Raw genomic sequence first — 24,716 nt, forward strand, 5'->3', positions numbered from 1 at the left:
CAGGGAGGGGCACCAATAGCCAACCCTTATCTGAACACGCATGCCCTGGGCAGCATAGCCGACCTTCTCTCGGGGACCTCCGAGGATGAGCAACTCACTCCCTCCTGCACTGCAGGACGGCTCTGATTATTAGCAAGCTCTTCTGGGCCTCCCCCAAGCCTGCCTAGCCACGGCTCCCCCTATTCCATTTCTAGTCGCCCGCAGGGCACCTTCACGGGCTGCCGCCCGGCCCCCCGCGCCCCGCTCCGGATGGTACCGCCACGCACTCAGGCAATCCGGCTTAGAAGCTCAGAGGTCCCTTTGTCCCTTGCCTCCCCCTACTCTCCCCGCCCCCCCCCACCCGCCCCGGCCATTCATGGCCAAGTCCTGGCAGTTCTGCCTCTACGGTCTCCCGCGCATCTGCCCTTGCCTTTTCGCTTCTGCTCCCCATGAATGGGTGTCCTCCCACCCCCACCCCATGCCCAGAACTCTCCCTCCTCCTCTCTGCCCCCTGGCACCCTCCAAGTCGCAGCTAAAGCCCGGCCTTCCGCAAGAAGTCTTTCCCAGTGCCCCCTGAACGCCACTGCTTTTCCTCTGAGTTGCCCCCAATTCATCCTGTGTGGTTTAAATGCCCTCTCCATTTGACTCCTAGAGAAAAGGGACCCTTTGTTGTCTTCTTCCAGTCAGCGCCAAATTCCAAGGTGTTTCCTCAGTCCTCATCCTCGGTGATATTGTCTTGTCTCTCCTGGGTCCCCTCAAACCTAGTGACTGACTGCTCCTCATCTCCTTTTCTGGATTCTCAGCCAGCCCGTAATATTGGGTGTCCCTCGGGGCTTTGTCCTGGGGTCTCTTCTCCCTCTAAGGTCACCTTACTTGGTGATCTCATCAATGCCCATGGATCGAATGAGGAGCTCTCTCAAATCTATCTACTCCAACCTCTTTTGCTGCCCTCTGGTCTCAGATCTCCAACTGCCTAGTTGACATCTCAACCGGAAGTCCGTCTTAAACTCCCCATGTCCAGAATTGAACTCGTTATCTTCCCTCCCCCTTTCCAAAGGTACCCATTACTGTTGAGGACCTGAGTAAGCTCCTGGTTGTGCAGGCTTATGGTCTAGGTACCACCCTGAACTCCTCACTCTCTCACCCTCCCTATGAAACACGGTTAGCAGCAGTGTCCCTTCTCTCCCCCGGCCCTTGGTGCAGCCCCTCCCCCCACACCCATCAGCTCCCATCTGGACCACTGCAGCTTGCTTCGGGCCGTGCCTGCCTGCCTCTCTTCAATCTATCCTGTGTGGAGTGGCTAGTGATTTTCCTAAGGTGAAGGTATGACCAAGTCACCTCCCTTCCCACACTTAATAAACTTCACTTAACAAACCTCCAATCCTTTGGTATTGCAGCCCTTTTCGACCTCCGCCTTTTGCCCCCTTGCCAATCCCACCTAAAATCCAACCTTGTACGGGAGGGAACCCTTTCCCACTCTTCCATGAGATTGAGCTCCTGCAAGACAGCAGCTGCCTTGTGTCCCAAGCCTGGCACAGAACAGGCCCTGGGGGAGGGGGGCTATCTCCCCAGCAGTTCACTCTATCTTGGGATTGCCATGTCAGGAGGGCTTTCTTGACCAAACTGGAATTTCCCTGCTAGAAACTCTCCCTGTCTGAGCATCTGGGGCAAGGGCTGTCTGAGTGGGGCAGGACACTTCCATGGTCCAGGAGCTTCTGCAAACTGAGGCTAAGAAGTTGGCCAGCCATCACACAAATTAGCCATCGGCAGAGCCGAATAGCGGGTCGACGCCCGTCCCAACTCCAGATGAAGGGCTCTTTCCACTACATTTCAATAGGAGAGGCCACACACTCCAGCCCCTTTGTTTTTTTTTTTTTTTTTTGCAGGGCAATGGGGGTTAAGTGACTTGCCCAGGGTCACACAGCTAGTAAGTGTCAAGTGTCTGAGGTCGGATTTGAACTCAGGTCCTCCTGAATCCAGGGCTGGTGCTCTATCCACTGCACCACCTAACCGCCCCAGCCCCTGTTTTACTGAGGCCCTGGAAGGAAGAATGAGCAGCCTAAGGCCCCAAGAGGAGTAAGCAGGAGTTAAAAAAAAGAACCTGAGGCCTCTGCCTCCCAGGTCTGCACTTTCCCAGAACAATTTGCCTTGCTAGAGCGTCAACTCCCTGAGAGCAGGGATTGTCCCCTAGTCTTTGTATTACACTTCTAAGGGAAGTGGACTTTCCTCAGACTTGTTCTCCACTGGGGGCTGGTGGGTATCTCAGGACAAAAGGCCTGGTCTTTAAGGAGAGAGTTGCCTGCAGCTCTAGGGGTGAATCTTTCAAAGGGCCTCAGCACAGGCCTCAAATCCAGGCTACCCTAGTCACGAACGGTGTGAAAGGAAGGATGCCAAGGCACAGAGCACTTCCAGATGAGACAAGGGCCACTTAGTCTGGCCCTGAAGTCAGGCGCCGGGCCCTCCCAACAGACAAAAGCAAGCCAGAGCGAGGACCAGGCCAGTTTATTGAGGGTCCTGAGGACGTGGGGAAGGAGAGGAGACAAGCAGATGCTCCCACATGAGGACCTCCAGATGAGTCACCCCTCTCCTTGGGGCCCAGCCTGGGGGGAGACACAGAGACAGACACGAACGGGAGAGACAGAGAGATCCCAAACCCACCGAGGAGCTAGGGGGCATTCCCAGGCTGGGCAGAAGCCCATTCCTTGTGGGGAGGCTGGGAGAGGGGAAGGGCATTGGGGTGTGAACCAGTCCACGCTCTACATGAAGGACAAACTCGATTAATTCATTCTAAGGGGGTGGGGAGACAGACTCTAGACTGGTCCATGGGGGGAGGGGGCATGAGGTGAAAGCCTTATCCGGATTGGCTCTGTTCATTCAGAGCAGTCCACCTTGGGGTTGGAGGGGTGCAGCAGGGTCAGCCTAGTCCACCTTGCATGAGGGGGGTGTCAAGGAGCACAGCCCACAGCAGCTGAGGGTGGAAGGGGTGGGCAGGCAGGGGAACCAGGTTCAGGTTCCCCTCTAGGGTCCCTGGGTTGGGTTGGGGGGGCCCTTCCTGGGGAGTAAAAAAAGGCAGGGTTGCAGAGCCTGCTGGATGTGCTCCAGGGCTTTCTCAGGACAGGAAACTGCCCGGGGCCAGGGACACTGGGGCCTTCCCAAGGCTGCCCCAGCTCTCAATCCCCCTCCCCCGGCCCGCTGTCCCTGTCCTTCGCACTGGGGCTCTCCCCTCATGCTGGGGGGTCTCAGGGGTCCCCCCAGACCAGGAGCCCCCTCTCCCCTCTTGGTCCCACTCAGGCCAGGAGGCTGTCCAGGACAGGGCTGCTCAGTCCATTCCTCGGTGTAGCTTCAGGTGGCGGGAGAGGTTGCTCAGTGTGATGAAGCCCTTGCCGCAGACATGGCAGGGGAAGGGCCTTTCGGGCCCGTGCAGCAGCCGGTGTCGCTTGAGGTAGCACTCATGGCGGAAGAACTTGCCACACTCCAGGCACGGGAAGGGCTTCTCCCCAGTGTGGACCAGCACATGCCTCTCCAGGTCCCTCGGGGAACGGAAGAGCTTCTCGCACTCAGAGCAGCTGAACACCTTCTTGCCGGCGGCTGCTGCGGCCAGAGCGGCAGGGGTGCGGCCGGAGCCGGCTGGGGGGCCCCCGGGGGAAGGCCCAGCCCCATGGCTCCCGTGGTGGTGCTCCTCCAGGGCCGCCACCGCCCCATAGACCGCCCCACACACCCCACAGACGCAGGAAGCTGGGCCCGAGTGGGCATCCAGGTGGGCAGCCAGGGCAGCCGCTGAGGCAAAGAAGGTTCCGCAGTCGCACTGGTACAGGGTCTCCTCGGAGGCCTCGCCCAGCTCTGCGGCCACGGGGAATGGGGCCTCCAGGTCTGGATCAGGGGGCCCATCCTGGGACTCATCCACAGGTAACTCCTGGCACACCTCTATGGGCATTCCCTCAGGTATCTCCACAGGTACCTCTGGAGGCACCTCCAGAGAAAACTCCTGGGGCTCATCAGAGAACTCCTGGGGGCCCTCAGAGAACCCCTGAGGCTCCTCAGAGAACCCCTGGGGGCCCTCAGAGAACTCCTGGGGCTCCTCAGAGAACCCCTGGAGGCCCTCAGAGAACTCCTGGGGCTCCTCAGAGAACCCCTGGGGGCCCTCAGAGAACTCCTGGGGCTCCTCAGAGAACTCCTGGGGGCCCTCAGAGAACTCCTGGGGGCCCTCAGAGAACTCCTGGGGCTCCTCAGAGAACTCCTGGGGCTCCTCAGAGAACTCCTGGGGGCCCTCAGAGAACTCCTGAGGCTCCTCGGAGAACTGAGGCTCCTCAGAGAACTGGGGCCCCTCAGAGAACTGGAGATCCTCGGAGAGGAACTCTTGGGGCCCCTCCAAGGAGAGCTCCTCAGGAGGTTCCATCCCAGCCTCCCTGCCCTCGGGCCCCGGCCAGGACCCTTGCAGATCATGAGTGAGCTTGTGGCGCTCCAACAGGGCCGGGGCATTAAAGTCGCGCTCACAACGGGGGCACTTGAAGGGTTTCACATCGGTGTGAGCCGCCCAATGGGATGCCAGCTCAGCCCCTGCCAGGAAGCATCGGCCACAGGCCCCACAGACAAACGGGCCCGTCCCGCCCGTCCCCCAGCCCCCCACCCAGGGGCCTGGCCCCGGCCCTGGGGGCTCTGGGCCGCCCCCACAGGCCATGCAGGGGCCCTCATCAGAGCAGGCGCTGCAGGATGGGCCCTGCACCGAGAGGCTCCCGGGGGGCCCCAGGGTCGGGAGGAGGCCCGGGACCAAGCCGGATGGGCCCAAGCCTGCAGGCGTTGGGGGGGCCATGCCTCGGTGCTGGCGCTTCAGGTGACGGCCCAGGCTGGAGCGGGAGGAGAAGCGCAGCTCGCAAATCAGGCAGCAGTAGGGCTTCTCACCAGTGTGCACCACCTGCAGAGGGGAGACAGAAGCACGGCCTTCAGCTGGGGCTGCTCCCCCGACCCCAGCATGCCTGCGGGCAGAGGAAGTGCAGCCGCCCCGGGACCCTGACCTGGTGGTGGAGGAGACCGGTGGAGTCCCGGAAGCCCTTGGGACAGGCGGAGCAGCGGTAGGGCCGCTCGCCGGTGTGCGAGCGCAGGTGGTTGGCCAGGTTGAAGCTGTGCTTGAAGCCCTTGCCGCAGCGCGGGCACGCGTGGGGCTTGAGAGCCGTGTGCCGCGCGAAGTGGCGCCGCAGGTCCGAGCGGTAGCGGAAGCTCTTCCCGCACTCGCTGCAGTGGAAAGGCACCCGGGGAGCCACCGGTGGGGCTGGGGCCGGGGCCGGGCCGGCAGCAGGGAGGGGACCGTCTACACCACTGTCCTCCATGGCTGGGGGTCCACACGTGCCTTGTCTGGGGCATCTCTGGGGAAGGACAAGCAGAAAAGGGATTGCTTCTAGGCTCGGGCCCCGCCCTCCTCTCTAAGCCCACCCCTCCTCAGGGCCGCCCACTTGCCTCAGTGAGCCCCCTACTTCCAAACCCCAGCCCTCTAAGCACCTCCCATTCCCCTGAGTTCCCACTTCTAAGCCCCGCCCTCCCCCCTAAGCACCACCCCCTTCTAAGGACCTCCAGGCACCTCTTCTCCCCTAAGCCCCTCTTCTCTCACCTAAGCCACTCCCCTGGGAGCCCCATTACTTACAAGTCCCGCCTTCTTCTCTAAGTCCCACCCCTCTCACCTAAGATCCTCCTCTTTCCTCTTTAATCCCACCCACTTCCAAGGGCCTCCCGCCTCCTAAACTCTAACCCTTCCCCAGTTCAAGCCCCACCCCAACTCCTCTGTGAGCCCCTCCCATTTACCCAGCGAGACCCCTCCCCCTCTTCAAGACCTTGCCCTTCCCCCACTAAGCCCCCCCACCTAAGAGTTAGAGCCCCCCCTCCCCCTAAATCGCGCCCCCTCGCGGTCGTCCCAAAGACCCCCCCCCCTTCCCCACGTCTTTTGTGTCCCTCTCAGGCCCCCTCCCCGCCTTCCCCCCCCCAGCCGGGCCGTGAATGGTCCCATCCACGCAGCCCCGTGGCCCCGGGAGCGGGTGGCCCAGTCGGGCCAGCCCGGGCCGATCCATCCGGCTCCTCGGGGCGGGGGACGCGAGAGGGAGCCGAACCCCGGGGCATCCGGGCTCCAGGGGGGTCTCGGACCGCGCCGTGCCCCTCTCTCCTTTAATTACTTACACCTCCCTCTGGGCGCCGACATTTTGGGCCGTGGGGGTGGCGTCACTTCCACCCGGGGGGGCCCCTCCACTTCCGGGTCCTTCTTCCTTCCCTGTCCCCGCCTCGGCGTTTCCCCTCCCCTTCTCAGACGACGCACCTGCGCAGAAGCGGTGGGGGGGAGGGGTTGGGAGCCATCTTTGATGAGGGCGGGCACGAGCCATGGGGGGGGGGTGCGACTCCTGAGCCATCTCAGTGAAGGGCAGAGGCTTCTGGAACACCCCACCTCGCGGGCGTATTGGGCTTGAAGAAACTGAGACTTCGGAGGGCACCATTTTAGTTGTGGGCAATGAAGCCGTGCTAAGCGCCATCTTGGGAGTCTCAGACCTCCCAGGGCCAGAAGCCAAGCAGGTGCCATCACTTCCCGTCGACCTCGGGAGCCTGGGCTGTGATGACGTCAGGAGCCTCGGGCTGCCGGGCGAGTACCCGGATGTGCTGTGTGACCTTGGGCAGGGCACTGCCCCTCTCTGGACTTCGCCAGTCTTTGAGCCCCCTTGTAGAGCCGCCCACCCTCCCCGCTTATCCCCCGCGTGCCCGCACCTGCAGCTTAGAGGGTCTTCTGGAGTCCCTGCCCCTCATTTTCCCTGTCCTTATCCCTAGATTCCTAACAGGGCAACTCCATCTCTGCCTTCCCCGGGGAGGCCGCAGCTCTAAATCTCTAAGCGCTGCTTCATTGGTGCCCAGCTCTGCCGGCCTCAGTTGTCCCCTTTGTTCTCCCCGAGCTCGCTCCCCTCCGAGTGGATCCTGACAGCCGCCCGATTCCCACCCTGGGCCCACTCGCAGTGGTCGTGTGACATTGTAAGGCAGCAAAAGAATCCATTCTGGGCCTCAACTTCTCCGGCTTTACAATGGGCACGCAGCCCTCCGACAGTCACGTGGCTCCAAGGAGGGGGGGAGGGGACGCGAATCCAGCGCGCAGGCGCCGTCCAAGCCCCCGAGAACGACGTGCGCTAAGACCGCGCGGGCGCCGTCTGAGCCTCCCTCCACCTTTGTGGCCGGCACGTGGGGAGGGCGAGGGAGGGGGCGGGGCCGGCGGCGTCACGCAGCCGCCTCCGCCCCCCTCCCCCGGCCCCGCCCCGCCCTCCCCGGGCCCTGGCCCACGCGCCCGCCCTCCCGCCCTCCCCGCCGCCCCCCGCGCGCGCCCCTAAGCGACATGCAAATGAGGTACCCGGGCGGGGAGGGAGCGGCGGGCCGGGAGGGGAGACCGAGGGAGGGAGGGAAGGAGGGGGAGGGGAGAAAAGGGAGGGAGGGCTCGGCCGCCCGCTGCACGCGACCCCCGCCCCCGAGCAACCACCCGCGCGCACCCCGTGGGCCCCCTCCCCCGCCCGCGCGTCCCCGCGCCCCCGCCGTTCCCCCGCCGCGCCCGGCCGTCCCGCGAAAGTCATTGGCTGCCTTCCCCACGCCCCGCCCCTTCCGCCCCAGCGCGCGCGCGCCCGGCCCAGACCGCGCCCTCCCTGTGGCCCGCGGGGCCCTGCTGCGCGTGCGCATTGCCGCGCCCGCCTCCCCTGCTCCGCGGAAACGAAGTGCCCGTGCGCGCTCCCCGCCCCTCCCCCCCATCCAGACAGCAGGGGCGCTGGGGGGGAGGGGAGGGGAAATACCCTGGGTCCAGGGGCGATCTGCCCTGGACCCCAGCACTAGGAAGTCGGAGCTCCTTCTAACTGTTCAAATCCGACCCACCACCCCCTGTCAGCGTGCCCCCTCTCCACTCGAAAATCCTTCAGGGTCACGCCCCCCAGTTGCTCCCGTTGACCCCCAAGACTGACCCCCTCTCCATGTGACCCTCCCTCCGAATCCCTGCTGCCTTCCTCGGCATTCATTGCCCAGTCCTGCCCAGAACTGACAGTCAAGGGGAAGGGTCCGCCCCTCACCCCTTAATGGGGGGGGAGTGCTGTCACATAGCGGCCCAGTCAGACCCCCAGATCTCTTTTAAACGATTCTCTTTCTGCCTTGTACTTGTTCCATTGATATTTGGAATGCAAGGCCAAAGTTTGTCGTTGGCAGCTGCTGACTTTGTCCTCATCCCTAGATTCAGCCCCAGGGTTTGCTCTTTTTGGGTCCCTAACCATCCTAGTCAGCTTTTTGTTGGCTAGTGGGGTTCCTCATCCCTGCCCTGGCTGGCTAGTCCTGGGCCCGGCAGGCCCCTGGCACCTCAGACCTTTAAAGGCCTTCCTGATTGATGTGTTGGGACACTCAGTGGTTCCAAATTCATCCAAGGCACCTCATCCCCCAGCCCTTATCTCTCTACCTTATCCACAGGAACCGAAGTCAATACTGTAACTGAGGGTTCATTAAGATCTAGATAATCAACCCATTCTGCTGATTAATATTCATGTTCAAATTGAAGGCTGAGTTAGTCTGGCATGACCTGCTTTTGAGAATGCCCTGGGGGCAGCTAGGTGGCACAGTGGATAAAATACCTGCCCTGGATTCAGGAGGATCTGAGTTCAAATCCAGCCTCAAACACTTGACACTTATTAGCTGTGTGACCCTGGACAAGTCACTTAACCCCAATTGCCTCACACAAAAAAAGGGAACACCTTGGTTCCTTGGAGTTGCCGATTCCCTTTCTAAAGCTTCAGCAGCCTTCCCTTTAATGACGAATTCTATAACTTTCCTGGGAAACAAAGTCAAGCTGCCTGGGCCTAGGTTGTTTGTCCTCCTCCAGGCTTGGGCTTCTTTTGCAATGCTCCACAGTCTTTCAAAGATCACTAACAGGCTCAGCGATCCCTTCTGCCAATTCTTTCAGGAACTCAGGGATGGCGTTCCTCCATGACAAATGACTGCAATGCCAGGAGCTTTCTGTCACCTTACTTGGTTTGAGTGTCCACTCCCAGTTTGCTGTTTCTCTTCTATCCTTCCCAGACCTAAGGTCATTTTCCTTTGCAGAGAAAATAGAAACAAAACCAAAAAGTATCAACACCTCCTCCTTGGCGTTACTTATCTTGGTCCCATCCACCCAGAGAATCAGTCTTGCCTTGTGTCAATCCTCCTTTTTTATTTTTTTATTTATTTAATTTGTTTTTTGCGGGGCAATGGGGGTTAAGTGACTTGCCCAGGGTCACACAGCTAGTAAGTGTCAAATGTCTGAGGCCGGATTTGAACTCAGGAACTCCTGAATTCAGGGCCGGTGCTTTATCCACTGCGCCACCTAGCTGCCCCAATCGTCCTTTTTTAAAAACCTCAAACCAGACTTTTGTTGTCCTTAGCTTTCTTTACCATGCCAAGTCTGACATGATTCTTAATTATTAGTCGATTTCATCACATTTTTCATTAGGAAATTTTAAGTCTCTTCCCATGCAGGGCTTCTTTCTGCCTCCAGATTTGTCTTTGAATAAGGTGTCGCCACACAGAGCTATTGTCCAGATATGGGTTTCCTCCCATTGAGTGTCCAGGATCTCCAGGAACTCAGAGTTGACGCCCACATTTGGCCTTCTCTCAGTTGCCCAGTTGCCGGTACTGTGGCCCTGGGCTGGGCCTCTGGCTCTCTGGGGTGCCCTGCTGGCTGCCTGGAAGAGGGCGGCGAGCCCTTCCTGGGGAGAGCTGGGTTGATTTTTGAGATTTGGTGCACAGGAACACGTTTAGGGCCTGGCAGGGCAGCCATGGTTCAGAACTCTCAGACGCTGGCTTCTCAGCAAGCTTTCTGTGTCGCTGGTGCTGCTTGCCCCCCTTCTCCCTACTCCATGTTTCCTCCCCAAACTCCCTTTGGTTTTGTTCTCACCTTCAAATAGTCCCACATGTTCCTGGACTCTGGCAGTGTGGTTTCTTTTTTTCAGTCTGATCTTTTCTCCCCCAAAACTAGTTCCCTTCTTCTTCTGTACCCTATATCATCCCTTCCTTCTTTGGGGGGCGGGGCAGGGAGAGGTAAGTGGCTTGCCCAGGGTCACACAGCTAGTAAGTGTTTGAGGCTGGATTCAAACTCAGGTCCTCCTGACTCCAGAGCTGGCGCACCACCAACTGTTCCTTCTTCCCTCTTCATCATCCATTCTTCCTACAGTCAGGCCATTTTTCTAATAATCTGGCCTCTCCCCATCACCAGACCCCTTCACCTTCCCATTGGGTCCCTTTTCCTGCCGCTTTGGTCCCATCTCCCATAGTCTGGGGCTGTCTCTCCCCATCTGGTCCCCTTCCCTCCTCCTCTGCCAACCTGGTCCCATCTCCCCATCATCTGGCTCCTTCCCCAAGTGTAGGCCCTAGTCCTTAGCCCACACTGCTGCCTTTCCTGCCCACCTCGCACTCGGGCCTCTGCTTCTCCAGCTCTGCCCTAGCTCTCTAACATGTTGGTTCTTATCCCTTTGGAGGAGCCCATAGAAATTTCTTAGCTTCTCTGTGCCTCAATTTCCTCATCTGTAGAGCCTCCCTCATGGGTTGTGAAGCCATTCATGATCATAAGTAGACCTTGGGAGCTGAGAAGGGACAGGCCTTATCTGAAGTCTCTGGGCTGGTCAGAGCCAGTGCTGGGGCCCAGATCTCCCGCCTTCCCCCTGCCCTGCCTCTGACCTGACCACTGCCTCCTTTCTCCCTTCCCCAGCCTAGGTCCTGTGGACGGGCCCCAAATCCCCAGCACCCAATGGACCCTTCCAGCCCAGAGCCAGCAGCCAAGGCGGCAGAGCCCTCCAGCCCACCCCCTGATGCCCCTGGGGGGCGCCTCCGGCGCCGTCGCCCCCCTGCAGGCCGGGCTGGCTCCTCTGCCGACTCCTCCAGCCGGACGTTCTCCCCAGCCACTCGCAAACGGGGCGGGCCCCGAGGCTCCACACCGGGGGAACCCCCTGAGGCTCCTGGACCACCCGATGGGGCGGAGGCGGAGGATGGAGGTGGCGGCGTCCTGTTGATCGATGCCCAGGGTGTCCCATACACCATGCCCCAGGCGGGGGAGGAGGGCACAGGGGCCCGGGCCCGGCGGGCCCCGCACTTCTGCCCCGTCTGCCTTCGCGCCTTCCCCTACCTCTCAGACCTGGAACGGCACCGCATCTCTCACTCAGAACTCAAGCCACACACCTGCCCGGCCTGTGGCAAGGCCTTCAAGAGGGCCAGCCACCTTCGGAGGCACAGGAACATCCATGCGGGCCTGCGGCCCTTCCACTGTGCCCTGTGCCCACGGCGTTTCCGTGAGGCTGGGGAGCTGGCCCACCACGGCCGCGTGCACTCGGGTGAGCGCCCCTATCAGTGTCCCATCTGCAGGCTGCGCTTCACGGAGGGTAACACCCTACGGCGCCATGCTCGGCGCAAGCATCCGCCGCCCCCTGATTCTCCCAGCTCCCTCGCAGGCCCTGGCATGGACCCGCCCTGGCTGGAGGCGATGGTCCCAGAGCTGTCCCCCAGCCCGGAGCCTGCCCAGGCGGGCCCAGAGGAGGATCTAGAGGAGTCCCCCAGGCTGGCCCCTGCCCCTGAAGACCTGAAGGAGGAGCCTGAGCAGTCTCCCAGCCCAGAGGCTGCCCAGGCAGCCACGGAAGATCTGCAAGAGAAGCTGGAATAACAGTCCTGCCCCAGACCTTCCCCAGGTGGACCCTGCCAGGTGTCCTGCACAGGTGCCCTGTCTAGAACAAGCCAGTGTGCTCCTGTCCGGGCTTGGGCCTGCAGGAGACAGGAACAAGCAGCTCACCTGATCGTCACCCCCCATCCCCCCCCACCTCTACCCCGCCCTCACAGAAACACAGTGTGATCCCCCAGGCTGGATTTACCCTGGGCAGGATCCAGTGGAGGCTGGGGCTGAGTCCCCAGCAGAGTGTAGCACTTGAGGGGCCCCGGATCTGAAGTGGTTCTAGCTGAGCCAGGGCTTAGAATGACAGGAGCCCAGGCGACTGGGCAGGGAGGGGGGTGGGAGGTCTGGCTCTCTGAGGAGAGGTGAGACTCCTTTCTCAGAACTGGACTTTGGGTGGCTATGGAGCCAAGGAAATAAATGTGTCTGTCTGCCGGCTGTCAGTGTCTGCTCACTGAGGGAGGTGCAGAGGGCAAGGGCATGCGATCTGGGAGGACACAGCATGTGCCCTGGGGCTCAGGCTAACAAAAATGAGGATGTCTGGTACTAAGAAAGTGACCTTTCAATAAAGCTATTGAAATGCAAAAAAAAAAAAAAAAAGAAAGAAAGAAAAGTGAGGATGGGCTGACTGGAAGGGGGGGGGGCCTGCACAGAGGGCCTGAGGATGAGGGAAGTGGAAGGTCAGGTGGATGTCTGAGCATTCCTTCAGTTCCTGCATTTTCTGTGGGGAGGACCGCAAGAAAGTCAGTTTGCTTGGAAGAGAAAGCGTCCCTATGATGCTTGGAAAATGCAGCAGGGAGGTCGGTTTTGAAGGGCTGGGTGTGGCTCTGAAGAGAGGCAAGAGGGCACTTCTGATGTTGGGCAGTGATGTGGTTGGGCCTCGGGCTTTGGCAGGCAGGTGGGGGAGGGGGGAGGCTGGATGCAGGGAGACCCAGGGCCTGATACGGAGCAATATCAGGCTCAAGAAACGGGGGAACGTTGTAAAGGAAGAGCCGAGGATCACTGGTGTGTGAGGGAGACGCCTGGGGAGAGAGAAGGTGTGACATGTTGGGCATGTTGTGTTTGAGATGCCTACGGAACATCCCCTTGGAGATGAGGCATGCCAGGAACCCACAGGAGGGGTGAGGGCTAGACATGGAGCTCCGAGATTTACTGGCCACGTGAGTGAAATCCAAGGGAATTCCCGAGGTCACTGAGAGTGAAGAGGGTCCTTGGCCGGATGACTGGGGGGGTGTTGGCTCTGAATGAGGATCCCACCAAGGAGTTGGAGAAGGGGCGGCCAACAGGTAGCAGAACCAGGAGCCAGTGGTGTCAGGAAAAGTCAGAGAGGAGGGAATGTCCCAGAAGAGGAGAGCAGCAGGGGCTGAGGGAGGGGGCCCAAGGACAGATGCCATCAGGTTCAGCTTGAAGATTATGAGGCCAGAAGCCAGGCTGAGATGGGTGGGAGATGGAGCATTGGGGAAAGATAGGTGGACCCAGGCCCTTTGATGAAGAGGAATACAGAGGGAGGAGCCCTGGGCCTGCCCCCAGGCCTTTGGTGACTCCCAGTCAGACACTTTCAGGTACTTGAAAACCCTGCCTCATTAAGGCTAAGGGACTAATTATCACAGCTGCCTCCCAGCCTCTGCCCTTCCCTGAGCTGCCCACATCACCTTCCCCTGTAACAACAAATCCCCACCCCAAGCTTCTGTAGCTTCCTCTGGCCTGTAGCCAAAGACCCCCTCCGTGGATCCTGGCATTCGAGACCCTCCCCACTGGCCTCCAGCCTCCTTCTCTAGCTGTTTCTCTCTGAGCTCCTTCACTTGCTCAGCCTGCCAACCAGACACAAGGCTTAGTTCTCCCAGGGGTTCTGCCATTTTCTTTTTCTGTACACTCGACCTGGGTCCGGCACATGCTCCCATTTCATCTTTTTTTTGGGGGGGGGGGCAATGAAAGTTAAGTGACTTGCCCAGGGTCACACAGCTAGTAAGTGTCAAGTGTCTGAGGCCGGATTTGAATCCAAGGCCGGTGCTTTATCCACTGTGCCACCTAGCTGTCCCCATTTCATCTTAAGTGTAACCAAATTCAGCAAATGTCTGCTCCACTCTGCTCTGCCCTGGGGGTCCAGGGGTCTGAGATTGAGAGCTGAAAGGGCACTTGGAAGTCATTCAGGCCCAAGCTCTCATTTTAGAGATGTGGGGACAGGCCCAGAGTGGCAACTGAGCTGCCCAAGATTAAAACACAGTAAGGGGAAGAGCTGGGATTTGAACCCATTCTGTTGACTCAACCCGCTTATCATTACACCAGCACCCAAGATGAAGTAGACTTGCCTCCACTGGAAAAAAATTTTATAATCTAATGGCGGCTGGGAAGGGGAATGACAAGCACAAATAACTGAGATACAAAGGCCAGGGAGAGGGCAAAGGGTACTGGGAAATACAGGGAGGGAGGGAATGATAGCAAGGAATGGCTGTCTAGAGGTTGGGACCCTGGAGGAAGGGCTTGGTAGACAAATGGGGGGGCAATGGTATCAGAGCGGGTGGAAAGGAGGGCAGGGGGCTCCAGGGCTGGAGAGGTAACAGAAGACAGTCCACACATGAAAGTCTGAGGATCTGTGTGGGATTCATTTCACAGGCATGGAGACCCACAGCAGATCCTAGAACAGAGGGGTGACATGTACAGGCAGGTATCCAGGGCTAAACGTTGATTAGAGACAAGAAACTGGAGGAAGGTGGACAAAGGAAGAGGCATTACATCTCCAGGAAGAAAGGCCCTCAGCTCCAGCGGGGTCCTTGAGAGAACTCGAGGACATTTTTCTCTTTTAAAAAATTAAGATTTGGGGCAGCTACGTGGCGCAGTGGGTAAAGCACCAGTCCTGGAGTCAGGAGGACCTGAGTTCAAATCCAGCCTCAGACACTTGACACTAGCTGTGTGACCCTGGGCAAGTCACTTAATCCCAAATGCCTCACCAAAAAAACACAACAACTCGCTTTGGGGGGAGCTAGGTGGCATGGTGGATAGAGCACCAGCCCTGGATTCAGGATCTGAATTCAAATCCAGCCTCAGACACTTGACACTTACTGGCTGTGTGACCCTGGGCAAGTTACTTAACCCCCATTGCCCCACCCCCCCATTAAGATTTTATTTTTCCCCAATTACATCTAAACACAATTTTTAATATTTGTTTAACATTTTTGAGTCCCAAATTCTCTTTTCCCCTCACTCCTCATTGAGAAGGCAGACAATTTCATACAAGTTATACATATGTAGTCATGCAAAACACATTTCTGTTAGTCACATTGTGAAGAAAACCACAAAAAAACCCAAGAAAAATAAAGAAAAAATGTGTTTCAATCTTCATTCATACTCCATCTGTTCTTTCTGTGGCGGTGAAGAGCAGTTTTCATCATAAGTCTTTCGGTGGATCATTGTATTTCTGAGAATAGCTCAGTCGTTTCCAGTCGAACATTGTTACAATATTGCTGTTACTGTATACGATGTTTTCCTGGTAATGCTCATTTCACTTCGCATCAGTTTATGTATGTCTATGTCTTTCCAGGTTTTTCTGAGAGCATCCTGCTTGTCATTTCTTATAGTACAATAGTATTCCATCAGAATCACATAGCACAGCTTATTCAGCCATTCTCCAATTAATGGACATTCCCCTAATTTCCAATTCTTTGTTATAAATATTTTTGTAAAAGGGCTTTTTCCTTTTCTTTTTCTTTTTCTTTTTTTTGGGCAGGGCAATGGGGGGTTAACTGTGTGACTTGCCCAGGGTCACACAGCTAGTAAACATCAAGTGTCTGAGGTCAGATTTGAACTCAGGTCCTCCTGAATCCAGGGCCAGTGCTTTACCCACTGTACCACCTAGCTGCCCTGCCCCCTTTTTTAATCTCTCTGATATACAGACCTAATAGTGGTATTGCTAGGTCAAAGGACATGCATGGTTTTATACCTCTTTGGGCATAGTTCCAAATTGCTCTACAGAATGGTTGGATCAGTATACTAGTTCACCAATAGTGCATTAGTGTCTCAATTCCCCCACATCCCCTCCAACATCCGTCATTTTCTTTTCTGTCCTATTAGCTACTCTGATAGATGTGAGGTAGTACCTGAAGAGCTGTTTTAATGTGCATTTCTCTCATCTATAGTGATTTAGAGCATTTTTAATTGATTACTTCTTCTGAAAACTACCTCTTCATATCCTTTGACCATTTATCTATTGAGGAATGGCTCTTATTTCTAGAAATTTGACTCAATTTTCCATATATTTGAGAAATGGGGTCTTTTTCAGAGAAACTTGCTGTAAAATGTTTTCACAGTAATGATTACTGTGTTTTTCTCCATCATATTTCTCCCTCTCCTTTTACCCTGTCCATCTTCAAAAATGTTTTCCTTCTGACTTTTACTTCCCCCTATCCACATGGAGGGCAGTTTTCTAGGGTCAGCTCAGGTGATGCCTCCTCCAGGAAGCCTTCTGTGATGCCCCCAGGGGAAAATGTGCTCTCTTTTTCTCTCATACATTATCCTGAAATGCTTTGTTCCTTATCTCACAATTTGCTCTTCCAAACTGTCTCATTTCTCCTGAGATCTCTCAGTTCCCCCTTCCCTCACCCTCTCAGCTAAGACCCTTGCCTCCTATTTGACTGAAAAAACTGAAACCAGCTTCCTTCCCTCCTGTGTCACATGACGAAGTGGCCTTGCTCCTAACCAAAGCTAACCCTTAGAGCACAAGTGATCCCATTCCATCTCATCTCCTTAAAAGATTGCCCCCTCTGTCATCCCTCTCTTTCACTTCTCTTCAATCTCTCCCTCTCTATTGGCTTATTCCCTCAACATGCCTATGTCTTCCCCATTCTGAACAAACCTTCACCTGATCCCTGCATCCCTGCTGACTATTGCCCCATATCACTTCTGCCCTTTGTAGCTAAACTCCTTGAAAAGACAGGAACTCCAAATTAGGATAAGCCCTCCCTTGTAACACCCCAAGGTGGAGAATATTATAATGAGTAGGACAGGCCCTCCCTTGTACCTCCCCAAGGTGGAGATTATTATAATAAGACTGATAATCAATTTATCCATACTATAAATATAACTGTTGTCTTTTCTTTCACTATTTGAGAGATACCTTTCCAATATTCCAGTTCTCTCCCTGTGCTCACCCACAGTATTGCAATAAAACTTGGGAAACTGAGTCACTGAGTGTTGTAATTCTTTTGGGACAATCAATTTGACCCCAAATTCCAGCCCACATCACCTCTACCCTTCCCTGTGACTGAAGAAAGCATCACCATCCTCCCAGTCCCTCAGGCTCCCAACCTAGAAGTTATCCTAGATTCCCCACTCTCTCTCACACCCCATATCCAATATGGTGCCAAGGCCTGTCAATTTCACCTTCTCAACATCTCTTATCAATTTCACCGCTGAAACATCTCCCAAAATGCTCCCTTATTTTCTCTGACACTGTACCCACTCTGGTGCAGGCCCCCATCATCTCACCTGGATTATTGCAATAGCTGCTGGGGGGTTTGACTCCAGTCCATCCTTCACTTAGCCACTAATGTGATTATCCTAAAGCACCTGTAGGTCTAATCATATCTCTCTCTCTCTCTCTCTCTCTCTCTCTCACACACACACACACACTCACACACACACACACACACACACACACCCCTCCCCTTTTTCTTTTCTTTTTTTTTTTTTCTGGTGAGGCAATGAGGGTTAAGTGATTTGCCCAGGGTCACACAGCTAGTGAGGCTGGATTTGAACCCAGGTCCTCCTGAATCCAGGGCCGGTGCTCTATCCACTGCGCCATCTAGCTACTCCCTGCCCCCTCCCTTTTTCAACAAACTCCAGCCTCTTGGCTGTTCCTCAAAGAAGACCTCCCCCACCCCCATATCCCATTTTCAGGCATGTTCTCTGGTTGTCCCTCCTGCCTGGAATCCTTTCCTCCTCTGCTCTGACTACTGACCTCCCTAGCTTCCTTAAAATCCTCATTAAAATCCCACCTCCTACAGGAAGCTTCCCCCCCTTAAGCCCAGGGTCTTCCCTCCCTTAATGCTTTTCATTTATCCAGTATTTAGCTTGATTGTAGATATCTGCTTTTTTTTGCCATCATGTGAGCTCCTTGAGGGCAGGGATGGTCTGACAAGGCTTCCTTCTTATCTTACTCCCAGATGGGAAGGAGGGCTGGTTATCCCAGTAATCCCAGAGCACCCTGGGAGATGTAACCCAGCATGAGGATGGCTTGGCATCACAATCATTACCACCACCTTGCTCCTCCTCTTGATGTCCTGTCCCACTCTTGGTGACCCCATTTGGGGGGTTTGGCCATTTCCTCCGCCAGCTCCTTTTGCAGAGGAGGAAACTGAGGCCAACGGGGTGAAGTGACTTGCCCAGGGTCACCCAGCTAGGATGTGTCTGAGGCCGGATTTGAGCTCAAGAAGACGAGTCCTCCTGACTTGATCCACTGCCCCGCCCAGCTGCCTAATGTAGGACCTTCTCTGGGGAGGCAGCTGCTGCTATTGTCCCCAGTTTACAGCTGAGGGAACTGAGGCAGCCAGTTTCTGAGGCTGGATTTGAACTCGGATACCCCAGACTCCAGGCACACACGCTATGACCTGTGGTGCCCCCTAGAGGCTGGACTCGAGGGAGATGGAGGGAGGGCGGGGGGGGGGGAGGAGGCGGGGCCGGGGGAGCGACTGGGAAGGGTGACGTTTATAGGGGTGGAGCTTACGAAGGAGGGGCTGAGAGGGAGGAGTTTAAGTGACGGGGAGGGGCTGAAAAGAAGGCTATAGGCGTGACTGAGAGAAAGGGCGGGGCTTAGATAAGAGGAGGCGAGGTTCGGGACTAAAAGGAAGAATAGGAAATAAAGGGGCTGGGGGGCTGAAAGGAGGAGTTTAGATAAGAAGGAAGCAATGAGGGGAGGGGATCTGGGGAGGAGAGGAGTGGGTGTGGCTTACATGAGGGGGAGCAGAAAGGGGTGAGGGGCAGAAGCTGGCCCTAGTACGCAGGCGCAGGAACCGACCGAAGTTGAGGACGCTTCTCTCCCGCCCCCTTGCACAATATATTGCGCAGGCGCAGCTTCTTCCGCTCTTCCCCCCCCCCCCCCGCCTCCTTCCCCCGCCCTCCATCTGTTCTCACAGTGCGCAGGCGGAGGCTCCTTGCACACGGCCCCTCTCTCCTCTAGCAGTGCGCAGGCTCAGTCTCCTCTGCTCTTGCCCCTCCCGCCCGCTCTCCCTCCTCTCTCCACGACAGCTACCTCCTCCTCTCCCTGCCCCCCCTCCCGCCCGAGTCTACGTTACTTCCGCTTCCGGCGGCCGGCCGGCGATCGACGCGGGAGGGGGCGGGGGCCGCGGGGCGGGGGGCGGCACTTCCGGTCGGGCCTTCGGGTCTCCCCGGAGCTGCGGCGCCTCCTCCGCCCGCCCGCCCCCGTCTGCCCCGGGCCCCGGCCCAGGTGAGTGACACGCGAAGCCTGGGGGCGCCCGAGAGCCGCCCCTCGCCCGGCCCGGCGCTTGCAACTCCCCCAGCCGGAAGAGGGCTTGGGGATCCTCCCGCCAGCGGGGGCGCGCTTGGAGATTCCCCCTCCCCCCTAGTCCGGGGTTCTAGAGGACTCGGGCAAGGGGCGCTTGGACATCCCCCTCCCCTCCCCTCCCCCCCTGGGTCGGGGTCCGAGAGGACTCCAGGCTTGCAAGGTGCTTGGAGATCCCCTGTGAAGGGGAGGAGGGGGCTTGGAGACCCCTCCTCCGGTGACCCGGCCCTGAAGGACCTGGGGCAGGGAGGGGGCGCGTAGAGAGGCTCCAGGACCCCCCGCGGCGCTTGGAGGACCCCCCACCCCCACCCCCAGACTGACAGTCCGACCCCGACCCCGACCCCGGGACTAGATGCTCCTTGGAGGCCCTTTGCAGCCTCCAGGAAATTCCTGCCCCCCTTCAGCCCATTGTAAGGTCCGGAAGGTGGAGGCAGGTCTAGTTTCCCCCACGGGGATGAAGGAGAGGCTTAAAGCCCCCTGGGGAGACAGACCTGGATGGGGTCCTCCTGCCCCTCTGCTCCCCGGTCTGGGGGGAGTCTGGGGTCTCTGGCTGGGCTGGGGACCCTGGGGAAGTGGGGGACAAGCAGGAGGCTTAGCCTCTCTGAGCTTCCAGGGGGCTCGGGTAGGATTTCCCCTGTGGATGGCCCAGCGAGAAGGGAAGATGGGGGAGATGGTGGGAGCACCGGGTGTCCTCAGTTTACCCCACCCGCGTCAGGGCCCCTCGCTGATCTCCCTCTGCTGCTCCCCAGACAGGGAGTCTTTACTTAGCGTCTCTGTGTCCCTTCCAGGGAGAGCCCCCCCTGCTGCCACCCAGCAATGGGACAGAAGGGGAGAAGCTGAGAAGAGACTCGGGGAGGGCCTGAGCGGGGAATGGAGCAGACTTGGGGTGAGACTGAGAGGGTAAGACCGAGGAAGGGACATTGAAGAGGAGGCTGAGGGTAAGGCTGAGGAGGAGCCTGGGGGCTGGGGGGGATCCTCGAGGTGGGGGTGGCTGATGGAGCTTGGGTTGGGGGCTGCTCTGTGTCCTCACTTGGCTTCCTTCTCCCTGGCACAGAGAGGACTGCTCTCCCCGCTGCCCGCGATGGAGGCGAACCCTGGCAGTGGCGGGGGTGGGAGCGGCGTGGGGGGCGAGGACGGCGTCCATTTCCAGAGTTATCCCTTTGACTTTCTGGAGTTCCTCAACCATCAACGCTTCGAGCCCATGGAGCTGTATGGTGAGCACGCCAAGGCGGTGGCAGCCCTGCCCTGCCCACCAGGGCCCCCTCCCCAGGCCCCGCCACAGCCGCCACCCCCTCAGTATGACTACCCTCCGCCACCGCCAGCCTTCAAGCCCAAAGCAGAGACGCCTTCTTCCTCATCTTCTTCATCATCGTCCTCCTCCTCCTCGTCCTCCTCTTCTTCGTCATCGTCCTCTACGAACCAGGCAAAGAAGCCCGAGCCGTCTCTGCCCCCCGGCTTTGGGGCACCTCCGCCTCCGCCGCTTTTCGATGCTGCCTTCCCTGCCCCACAGTGGGGGATCGTGGACCTCTCTGGGCACCAGCACCTTTTTGGAAATCTCAAGCGGCCAGGGACAGCCGGTGGGCCTGGGGCCGGCCCGGCCACGCCGGGGCCCCTGCCTAGCCCCAGCCCCGGCCCCCCGGGAGCTCCTGTGTCCGGCGACCTGGGGGCTGCTGCCAAGGATGACAAGGGCTATTTCCGACGTCTGAAGTACCTGATGGAGCGGCGCTTCCCCTGCGGGGTCTGCCAGAAATCCTTCAAACAGTCTTCGCACCTGGTGCAGCACATGCTGGTGCACTCTGGTGAGCGGCCCTATGAGTGTGGCGTCTGCGGGCGCACCTACAACCACGTCTCTAGCCTCATCCGCCACCGCCGCTGCCACAAGGACGCACCTCCGCTGCCCGGAGCCCCGCAGGCCCCGCCTCCTCCTCCGCCACCTCCACCGCTGCCCCCGCTGGCCCCTGCCTCCTCCGCTGGGGTGGATGGTGGCACCCCGAGCCCTGGGCTGGCCCCGGTGGCCCCGGGCCCCGGGGGGGAGGGCCCCTTCACCTGCCCCCTCTGCTGGAAAGTTTTCAAGAAGCCCAGTCATCTCCACCAGCATCAGATCATCCACACTGGCGAGAAGCCCTTTTCCTGCACTGTCTGCAACAAGAGCTTTAACCGGCGGGAGAGCCTCAAGCGCCACGTGAAGACTCACTCTGCAGACCTGCTCCGGCTGCCCTGTGGCGTGTGTGGGAAGGCCTTCCGGGATGCGGCCTACCTCCTCAAGCACCAGGCAGCCCATGCGGCCTCTGGGGCCCCCGCACCCCGCCCTGAGTACCCCTGTGACCTGTGCGGCAAGTCCTACTCTGCCCCGCAGAGTCTGCTGCGCCACAAGGCAGCCCATGGCCCCACGGTCGTGGCCCCGGAGGTCCCCAAGGATGGATCGGCCCCGGCCCCGCCACCCACCTTTCCCAGTGGGCCCTACCTCCTGCCCCCAGAGCCACCGGGTGATGGTGGGGACAAAGCTGCAGCCGCAGCGGCTGCAGCTGTGGTCTACGGGGCTGTCTCAGTCCCACTCCTGGGGGCCCACCCGCTGCTGCTGGGTAGTGCGGGAGGCCCTACGGGAGGCGGGGGCAGTGGGGCTGTGGGGCCAGGGGCCCCGGTGCCAGGAAAAACCTTCTGCTGTGGAATCTGCGGACGGGGCTTTGGGCGCCGCGAGACCCTGAAACGCCACGAGCGGATCCACACAGGAGAAAAGCCCCACCAGTGCCCTGTGTGTGGCAAGCGCTTCCGAGAGTCTTTCCACCTGAGCAAGCACCATGTGGTGCACACACGGGAACGGCCCTACAAGTGTGAGCTCTGTGGCAAGGTCTTTGGCTACCCACAGAGTCTCACACGCCACCGCCAGGTCCACCGGCTGCAGCTGCCCTGTGCCCTGGCTGCCCCTGCTGGCCTTGGCCCGGCCTCGGGCCCCGGTGCCAACCAGGCCTCGGCTGCCGCTGGGGCTGCTGCCCCCGAGGGCCTCAGCTACGCCTGCTCAGACTGTGGTGAGCATTTCCCTGACCTCTTCCACGTCATGAGCCACAAGGAAGCCCACATGGCCGAGAAGCCCTATGGCTGTGATGCCTGCGGCAAGGCTTTTGGCTTCATTGAGAACCTCATGTGGCACAAGTTGGTCCACCAGGCGGCCCCGGAGCGCCTCCTGCCCCCACCGGCCCCCGATGGGCCCGGCCCAGATGCCTCGGCCACTGGCCTGGACAATGGGCTGGCGGGAGAGGTGGGGGCAGCTGTGGCAGCCCTGGCAGCCGGGGCTGCAGGGGAAGAGGCAGGCACGGGGGCTGGGGCGGGAGCGGGGCCTGGCCCCGGGGGTCCTGAGCGCTTCAGTTGTGCCACCTGTGGCCAGAGCTTCAAGCACTTCCTGGGGCTGGTGACCCACAAATACGTGCACCTGGTGCGGCGGACGCTGGGCTGCGGCCTGTGCGGCCAGAGCTTCGCCGGCGCCTATGATCTGCTCCTGCACCGCCGCAGCCATCGGCAGAAGCGCGGGTTCCGCTGCCCCGTGTGTGGCAAGCGCTTCTGGGAGGCAGCTCTACTGATGCGCCACCAGCGCTGCCACACGGAGCAGCGGCCCTACCGCTGTGGCGTCTGTGGGCGTGGCTTCCTTCGTTCCTGGTACCTGCGGCAGCACCGGGTGGTGCACACAGGTGAGCGCGCCTTTAAGTGCGCCGTGTGTGCCAAGCGCTTCGCCCAGTCTTCCAGTCTGGCCGAGCACCGCCGCCTGCATGCTGTGGCCCGGCCCCAGCGCTGCGGTGCCTGTGGCAAGACCTTCCGCTACCGCTCCAACTTGCTGGAGCACCAGCGGCTGCACCTGGGCGAGCGTGCCTACCGCTGTGAGCACTGTGGCAAGGCCTTCTTCTACTTGAGCTCGGTGCTGCGGCACCAGCGGGCCCATGAGCCCGCACGGCCCGAGCTGCGCTGCCCAGCATGCCTCAAGGTCTTCAAGGACCCTGGCTACTTCCGCAAGCACCTGGCTGCCCACCAAGGCGGCAGACCCTTCCGCTGCTCAGCCTGCGGGGAGGGCTTCTCCAACACGTACGGCCTTAAGAAGCACCGTCTGGTCCACAAGGCCGAGAGGCTGGGGGCCGCCGCTGCTGGGGCCAAGGAGTCCTGAGGGCACAGGCTAGAGGCGGTCAGCACCCTGCCTCCTGCTGCCAAGCATCACCAACGAGCTCGGAGGGGGGGGCTCTCCACCTGCCAACCCCCCCACCCTTCTCCCAAAGCCTGCTAGGGGGCTTCACTCCATAGGGATCTGGCCACTCCCATTATGAGGGATGGACTTAATCCTTCACCTCTCTCTCCCCTGCCTCCCCCACATCCTGGGGACTCTAGGACCCCCCCTAACACCAGACTCCCTCTCCATCTGACCCTTTGTAATCCTTCCCCTCCCCTCCCCATGCCCGAACCTGTAGGAAATGAGGCTCATTCCCACCCACCTTGATCACCACCACCACCACCACCACCATCTTGGAATCTGGCTGGAATAGGGGAGGGGGAGGTGGGTTGGGAGAGACATGGGGTAGGGGGGCTGATTGCCATTCGGATGTGTGGGGAGGGCATGGGGTGGGGGTTGGGGGGAAGACGCAGTTTGTACAGACAAAGTCGGGAATAAATATTATCCTTGTGGCACGACTCCATCCTTTGCCCTCCCTAAGAGACCCAGGGTACTTGGGGGGCAGGGGTCAGCTTGGGGTTAGTGAGCTGAGAATTTACTGTCTTCTCTCCAGTCCCAAGATACCCCCCCTTTTTTTTTATTAGCTTCCTCCCTACACTCCAAGCCTCAAGGAAAAACTAACACGCAGGTCCCCTAAGGAATTTGTGGTGGGAATTTTGTCCCCATTCCTGCCCCCCCCCCCCCAGCCTCTGTGCTAGAGCCAGGAGCAGAGCCCTGAGGCAGAGGGTTCTTCTGCTGAGCCCATGGATGACCAGGAGCCAGTCTCAGCTCTTGCCTTCCCAATGTTTGCAGGACCAGGGATGGGAAGAACTCCCCACCAGCCCTGCTTAGCCATGACATATTGTCACCTTGGTTTTAAATCCCAGCTCTGCCCTGCCTCACTTTGTGATGGCGCTTGGTGCTGTCAAAGTCTCTCATGCCTGTCCTTCCCACTCATGGTCACCATCATGGTGTAGGTCTGCCTCTCCTACCTGGACTCTTTCATGGGTCTCTCCTTGCTAGTTCTCCCACACAATTCCCAAAGCTCAGATCTGACTGTGCTACTCCCCAGCTCAAGAAGCTTGAATAGCTGCTGTTGCCTCCAGGAGAAAGCACAGAGTCCTTTGACTTCTACCATGCTTTTCAGTTGATTTCCCTTGGCCTCTGCTCATGCAGTCTACTCATCAGCTTACCCGTGGGTTCCTTGCCTGCTGCCTCTCTGTCTTTGCACCAGCCACTTGTCATGCCCGAAATGCTCTGCTTCATTGAATTCCTTGCTCCCTTCAAAGCTCAGCTCATATTCTATGTCTTCCACCAGATTCATTCAGTTGTTAATGCTTTCTCTTCACCAACGTTGTCTT

The 24,716-nt window shown here is 58.8% G+C and overlaps 3 protein-coding genes across 8 annotated transcripts; 2 read left to right on the forward strand and 1 right to left on the reverse strand.

Moving 5' to 3' along the window:
- Positions 1 to 2,464: 2,464 nt before the first annotated feature.
- Positions 2,465 to 6,678, reverse strand: FIZ1 (FLT3 interacting zinc finger 1). The gene is made up of 3 exons (XM_043996461.1): positions 6,142 to 6,678; positions 4,992 to 5,339; positions 2,465 to 4,891 (listed from the first exon to the last, which is right to left on the reverse strand). The coding sequence occupies exons 2-3, from the start codon at positions 5,301 to 5,303 to the stop codon at positions 3,299 to 3,301; spliced, it is 1,905 nt and encodes a 634-aa protein (XP_043852396.1). The 5' UTR covers positions 5,304 to 5,339; positions 6,142 to 6,678; the 3' UTR covers positions 2,465 to 3,298.
- A 581-nt stretch (positions 6,679 to 7,259) lies between these two features.
- On the forward strand, positions 7,260 to 12,206 carry ZNF524 (zinc finger protein 524). The gene is made up of 2 exons (XM_043991123.1): positions 7,260 to 7,341; positions 10,706 to 12,206. Exon 2 carries the CDS (start codon positions 10,745 to 10,747, stop codon positions 11,648 to 11,650), a length of 906 nt encoding a protein of 301 aa, XP_043847058.1. The 5' UTR covers positions 7,260 to 7,341; positions 10,706 to 10,744; the 3' UTR covers positions 11,651 to 12,206.
- Positions 12,207 to 18,955: 6,749 nt separating this feature from the next.
- On the forward strand, positions 18,956 to 23,741 carry ZNF865 (zinc finger protein 865). Of its 6 annotated transcripts, none has more exons than XM_043997063.1 (3): positions 18,956 to 19,091; positions 19,955 to 20,066; positions 20,221 to 23,741. In XM_043997063.1, exons 2-3 carry the CDS (start codon positions 20,037 to 20,039, stop codon positions 23,314 to 23,316), a joined length of 3,126 nt encoding a protein of 1,041 aa, XP_043852998.1. In that variant the 5' UTR covers positions 18,956 to 19,091; positions 19,955 to 20,036; the 3' UTR covers positions 23,317 to 23,741. The 6 variants fall into 6 exon arrangements, with proteins under 6 accessions (XP_043852998.1, XP_043853002.1, XP_043853001.1 ...); XM_043997067.1 differs by having other exon boundaries at positions 18,962 to 19,091; positions 19,955 to 20,052; XM_043997065.1 differs by having other exon boundaries at positions 19,054 to 19,091; positions 19,955 to 20,104.
- Positions 23,742 to 24,716: the final 975 nt, after the last annotated feature.

This window comes from Dromiciops gliroides, chromosome 3 (genome assembly GCF_019393635.1).
Source record: "Dromiciops gliroides isolate mDroGli1 chromosome 3, mDroGli1.pri, whole genome shotgun sequence".
Lineage (NCBI taxonomy): Eukaryota > Metazoa > Chordata > Mammalia > Microbiotheria > Microbiotheriidae > Dromiciops > Dromiciops gliroides.